The sequence below is a fragment of the Amblyraja radiata genome, chromosome 20 (assembly GCF_010909765.2).
Source record: "Amblyraja radiata isolate CabotCenter1 chromosome 20, sAmbRad1.1.pri, whole genome shotgun sequence".
Lineage (NCBI taxonomy): Eukaryota > Metazoa > Chordata > Chondrichthyes > Rajiformes > Rajidae > Amblyraja > Amblyraja radiata.
The window spans coordinates 27,435,187-27,441,880 of record NC_045975.1 but is presented as its reverse complement, the minus strand read 5'-3'; the positions used below and the strand labels follow the sequence as shown (position 1 = coordinate 27,441,880).

At 38.0% G+C, this 6,694-nt stretch overlaps 1 protein-coding gene across 1 annotated transcript in view; it reads right to left on the bottom strand.

Moving 5' to 3' along the window:
* Positions 1 to 722: 722 nt before the first annotated feature.
* The window catches only part of igsf22 (immunoglobulin superfamily member 22), a 52,154-nt gene continuing 46,182 nt past the window's right edge, over positions 723 to 6,694 (bottom strand). The window contains exons 22-23 of the mRNA XM_033039150.1: positions 6,101 to 6,427; positions 723 to 2,821 (exon numbers count right to left, since the gene is read on the bottom strand). Of these exons, the coding sequence (XP_032895041.1) occupies positions 2,754 to 2,821; positions 6,101 to 6,427 (395 nt within the window). The 3' untranslated portion in view covers positions 723 to 2,753. The remainder of the gene's footprint in view (positions 2,822 to 6,100; positions 6,428 to 6,694) is intronic.

The window sequence follows — 6,694 nt, the reverse complement described above, 5'->3', positions numbered from 1 at the left end:
ATCCAACATTTAATGGTTCAAGTGTTAAACATTTTTATCACTATATGACATTTGCATCAGAAGAAATTTTATCTCTGAGCACTCAACTATTGAGATTGATGCAAAAGATGACAATTGTATACTAAATTAATTTTTCATACCTGGATTGAAATTTAGAAGAGCCTGGTAACTTGAAAATCCATCCTATTTTATCAATATTAATGAACCTCAAGAGATTTATTTTCATCTTATTCTTCCAATCATCTCTATATCGTCATAGTGCTGAAATTAATTCATCTCAAGTTTCTACTTCAACTCAACTAGGATCAAAATAACAGCTATCATTAGTCCATTTCTATAGTCTATTTCCTTATTTGCCTAATTTTCACATTTTCTTTCAACCTTGTTGTATCCAGACCTTTCCTCTGATTTGTTACAGTAAAACTATATTGTTATGTGAGGTGGTTTGTGTTGCCAATGTCTCTGCTTGGCATCACTTATGTATCCAGAGAGGTACAGGTGAAGAAGAGTACTTACTCTGTTCCGTTTTCTATGATCAAATCAATAAAAATAAGTAATCAAATTTTAACCCTTTACTTAACTGAGATTAGACAAAGCTCAAGCACAGTTTGAAGTTGGACCAGGAGAGATTTTAGGCACAAAATGATAAGATGGTTCAGTGATAACAATAACAAACATAAATAAACACTCACAAAGAAAAGGAAAAATTATGATTTATTTTTATTTTATTACATCAGATCTGTTTTTCAGTTTAGATGACCAGCTAATGCTTTAGATGAGACATCTAATGCAGTTGTCTCCTGGTGGCAAACTTATGGAGAAACACTCAAGCCAAAATAAGAGAAAATGGTAAGCAACCTTGAATCAGACCACTGTCACACTGCTTCAATGTGCTCAGATATTCTATCTTAATTCCTGACATTTCAGATCCTTGTATCTAGATCAGAATGTTTACAATTGCAACCACGCTATCATTTTAATTTCTGTGTAATCTCAAAATGGACCATTGTGATGAATGATGACTTCCATTGCCATTTGCACTGCAAAAATGTTCTGCGGATCAGCTGCTGTTATATATCCTGTTAATACACAAATGAAATTGAAACTTCGGTTCTTTGTTTTACTACTCAGTTCTTCACTTTGAAGGACCTCCAACAGATCACCAGACTTTCAATAATTGTCAATTTTAAGACAATGATAGTATCCTAAGTTTGAAGGAAAGGGGGATTAAGAAACTGATGGCCCACGGTAATAAGCAAGCACATCTTTATCAGTTAATTTACCATCTACTTCAAGAAGCACGACTGAAACACAGTATTACTGGCAAAGCAATGACATTCACATGCTTCAACTTTTATTTTGAAGAAATTAAAAATTAAAAGGTTCCCATGAGCACTGTGTCTCTGTTTATTAGTAAAACAGCACTGCAAAAGCATACCACACAATGCCTTCACATTGGTCTGCAAAGGACTATCTCAAAGACAATGTAGAGCCTACAGGACAAGACTTCCCCATCTGATGCCATGTGTTTTGGAAGTGAAAGGAAACAAAGAATGGTCAGAAATAATATATTAATTTTAACAGAGAGATTCTGATTGGTTAAAGAATGGCTTCACCATTTCGAGAAAGCAATAGTCTTATCATATTTTAATTAAATAGTTAATTTCAGGTCTTGATCCCAGATGCCAGTGGAACTCTTTATGGTGACATTGTTATACTACCTTTGAATTTTACATATCAAACAGATTATTATAAAGTAATGATGCCCTGGAAGTCACTGCCACAAGGATGATAGAAGTAGAATAAAGGAGTGCTTTCTAAAGGGAATTGGATTAGTACTCGATGGGAATAATTTTCAGCTCGAAGAGGGATGAGCAAATAATGAAACTGGTAACGTACAGGTTGCTCGAGAAAGAGCTACATATACTCAATGAGTGCTATGAGTAATACCATCTCATAACAATTCTGATTCCATGAAAAAATCCTGCAATGAAAGCTTCCAACGGCCAGTGGTCAAGATAATGATTTCCAAATTCTTGTCAAGCCAACCTTACCCAGATAAATAGAAAATTTGTTGGCATATGTGCCTTCCTACAATGCAGCAAAAACTGTATGGTTCAAAAGTTCGAGTTCATTTTTAATGTTAATTTAATTAATTAATTTGCAGTGCAAAGGCATATACTGTATAAAGGGTGCCATCTTCTCCAGAATGCAACAGGAAAGAGAAAGTGTAAGAAAGAAAGATAGCCTCCTCCAACAATGGTTTATCAATGTAATATTCCAGGTGGATTTAACTACTGGATGAAAATAGGCATTGAAAATGGGTGTTTGAAAATAAATTATTTTTGTGCAGTCATTCATATTTTACCTTTGATGACTTCCAGTTAACTACTAATTAATGTATTTTATTCAATTCCAGGCCCAGATGGTATTCTAGACCTAATTATATAACAATTAAAAGTAACATGTACCTTTTCTAACGTAACTTCATAACTGTTTTGGGAATTAGCTCTTTCATACAGTCATCAATGAGAGATGACATGTCATTGCTGTTTCATTCGGATGATGACTCCAAACTTATCCCTGCTATAAAAGTGATTCAAAGATATTAAAATGCTTTTGAAATTGAGTAAATTTACCCTATTTGTTATGCCTAACAAAAATTTGTTCTCTGATAGTATGCTTGATCTTCTCATTTACAGCACATGGCGAGTCTTGATCTATGCCAGTCTTCACTGAGGTCCAGTCTGAATTCACATGATGTGCTTACTCTTACGTGGCTTTTCTCCAATACTGTGCTGCATTAAAGTAACACCTTTTTCTGTAAAACAAGTCAGAAATTGATTATTGGTTAATTCACTGTTTATTTTCCATTGCATCTTTTGATTCATCTCTTTCATACTCTTTCTATTTGTCGCAACGTCATTCATTTTCAATTTATTTGTCTCTGATTCACTCTACACTTGATAGACTCAAAAAGCTGGAATAACTCAGCAGATCAGACACCATCTCAAGAGAAAAGGAATACAGTAGGTAACGTTTCAGGTCGAGACCCTTCTTCAGTCAAAGTTAACCGCAGGAAGAGCGAGGCCATGCTCTTTGGCAACTGGCCTGACCGATCTTCCGTCCCCTTTATCATCAAGCCTAACTTCTTCAAGGTGCTAGGTATCTGGTTCGGGTGGGCTGAAGCATGAGACAAAAATTGGTTGGAGCGGATTGCCGAGGTCAGGAAAAACTGGAGCTGTGGAAGCAGCTATCTATAACGGGATTTTTTTTGTCATCAGGTGTGAGGTGCTCTCGGGACTGCTGGACTTGGTGTAGGTATGTTGCAAAGCCTACCTGAAGCGTCGTTGAAGATCTGCTGCTGAGGGTGTGCGCGATTTTGGCGCCGTTTAGAGGGGGCGGGTTTAAAACGCGATTTTCTCTAAGCTGTTCCAATCGAAAATGTTCAGCCTAGTTAATTATTAACGAAAAATCGCTGGAAGACCCCGTCGCAAAAGCTATTATTAGGTTTAAAGGCCTTGAATAATAGTTATAGTAGTTTAAAAATCAATCTTTAAACCCGCGACCGTCAGCAACCGCAGGGTCTCATAAAGCAAATAGCAGAAGTTAGGTTGTATATTTTTACATTAAAAAGGGCTTCTAAAGATCCATTTATACTAAGTTTAATATTGCGAGTAGCTCAATTTGGGCCCATTATATCGCGCAGTATTTTTCTCAGCATTTGAGGCACAAATCTACCGCAATGTGAACGTTCTAAACCAGCGCGTTCCACAGGGACCCACTGGAAAGCTGATTTAAATGGGCATTTATTTACAGCAATTAAACACTAAATTCCTTCCATTTGGCCTATAAATTAATGTAAATGAGATTTAAAAATCATGTTTTATTGTGAATTATTTGTGAATATTATTTGGACATTTAGGCTATTTAAAAATGTTAATCATTTATTAAGAAATGGATAGATGTTTAGATCTAGTAATTGAAGTCTGAAATTAGCTACAATTAGGTAACTAACTAATTATATGCTTTAATTTCAGGTCATCCAAGTAAGATTATTTTATATTTGTTTCAGAATGCTTCAATCTATGATAACTGAAAATTTCATTCAGTTCTCTTAATTTTTAAGAAAGTTATGGGCTTTTGACTGTTCACGATCACAGCTTTTTTGTTATGTCCATAGAAAATCAATAGGGAACAAGATGCTCATTTCCCAGTATGAAAATGGCCATAACTTTTTAAATACTTGAGATATGAAAGTGAATTAGGTGTCAAATTAAACTTATTTTTATGCTTTATCTGATGGGATAAATTACAGACTTGATTTTTAAAATCTCAAAATTTTGTAACATTGCTACTTGGTGCAAGTTTGGCCCAACCCTCGCTCGACCCTATGCCACAGGGATTACCCGGGCCATCTTTTGGCTCATCTGGGGGTCAAAAATGGACCGGGTCCGACAGGCCACAATGCACAAGTTGGCAGACAACAGGGGTAAAAGTATGCCCAATGTCGCCCTAACCCTAATGGCCACATTTATGTGTGGCTGCATCAGGCGGAGTGTAGGGCAAGGCACATGGGCACCAAGTGTCGCTACCTGTCCCCGGTGTTGCGAAGGATGGGCCTGGTGAAAAAAATTGCGCAATGTTGTTTGTGCAACACATTTCACCACAGTCCATCAGGCAGTGGTCAGCACGGAACGTCCTGCAGGTACTGCAGGGAAATTACTCCTTGGATCCTGTGGTGTGGTTCCCTGAGCAAACTGCCCATCTTGTCTGGTGAAGTGCCTCATCGCCAGAACTCACCAACAAGCATCAGCTCCCAGTTAGATCCTTCCTGCACCGTCGGAATCTCACTACCAGTGCATGCTGCCCTCGGGACGGCTGCTACGGAGAGGAGACAGTTGCCCACCTCTTCACAGAGTGTGGATTTGCAAAGAGTTTGGGGAAGTTTGCAAGGGTCCCTGTCACGGTTTATTCCAAACAGCTCCTTAACACAGGACTCCCTGATAAACTGACTTTTTCCAGGGACACATTCAGAGACAGACATCGAGTGTTACTGGAAGTTCATCAACTTGTTGAAAGACGCTCTTTGGTCTGATCGAACTTTGTTGACCTCCCAGCAGAGCAAGATGTCCATCAGGTTATGTTGCCAACTGGTCCGCTCCAGTCTGCAGTAGTACATGTTGAGGGACGCACTGAAGCTTGATGCGGCTAACGCCAAGGCTCTGTTGGGGAGGGCAACTGTCTAGGGTCTTTCTGTTGCTGTACTTTGGGGGGCAGGGTGCAGTGGAGCCACCCCTCAAAATAATGGGAAGGGATTTCACCCCAGGGTGGCCCATGAGAGGCAAGGGTGGGGGTTAAATTGTGAAAACACTATGTAATGAGAAATTGAATCATGTAATGTGTAGCCTCCGAAAGTGTTGGATGATTTTTTTGCACACTCATGTATTGTACATATTTTTTATTTTGAATGTAGTTTACTTTGATTTAAAATATATATAGACAGCGAAATAGAGAGAATAAGAATAAATGAATGAAAGATATGCAAAAAAGTTACAATGATAAAGGAAACAGACCATTGTTAGCACTTCCTTCTTTTGCCATTTCATTCTACTCTCTTGGTAAAAAATTGAAAAACTATTGATGAGAATTGTATTTTGAACAAACTCCAAATGTTTTATTTAGTTTGCCTGAATGTTAGATTTTTCCAAATATCTATAGCTTTTTGAGAAATGCCTCTTTACAGTAAATGTGTTAATTTACTGGTTCCTTATTCCAAGGGCATAGCTTTAAGATGAGAGGAGGATGTGTGGAGCAGGTTTTTACACAAATACTGGAGCCCAGAATGCGGTGGCAGGGGTGGTGGTGGCAGCAGATTTTATAGTGGCATTAAAGAGGTATTTAAGTAGGCACATGGAAATGGAGGAATATGGATTACATGCAGGCAGAAAATATTAACTTGGCATCATGTTCAACACAGGCGTTGTGAGCCAAAGGGCCTGTCCCGTGTTGTACTGTTCTATGTCCATATTAGGGAAGTGGTTGTATATAACTACAATAATTTGTAAGATTTTGCAGGTGTATGTTCACTTTTACTTACCATTCACAATAACCTTGCAAGAGCATTTCACCTTCCCCAGAGAGTTTTCAGCCAATATGGTATACTCATCAGCATCATCCATTTCTGCAGTTGGAATAGTTAGCGTACAGACACCATTTGAGGATGTGTACCAGTATTTGAGGCTCTTAGAGATGTGAAGCTTGCCTTTATACCAGTTAATGTGTGGCCTTGGATTGCCATTCAGGGCACAACTCATGGTGCAATCATTACCACGGTGAACAGTGTGGTTCTTCAGTGGGGTGATGAACGCAGGTGCATGGGCCCAATCCTTTTGCTGATACTCCTTAAATTGCAGACTGAAATGTTCTAACAGAAGATAGGAAAAGAACTTCAGGAAACAATTTGCATTAGAATAGAATATTATCACTTGAGGTTATCCCAAATTCCTTCACTTTGCTTTTGCAAATGGCAGGGCAGCTTACTGCCACATAGTAAGACACCTTAATAAGAAATAAAATGAAAGGCGAGTTTACTTGTTTTGACGTTTGGGTTTGAGGAATGATTATTGGCTACTCTCTTTACTTTTTGAAGAATGTCACAAAGCATTAAGAAAAAAATGTAAGAGGCAGATTC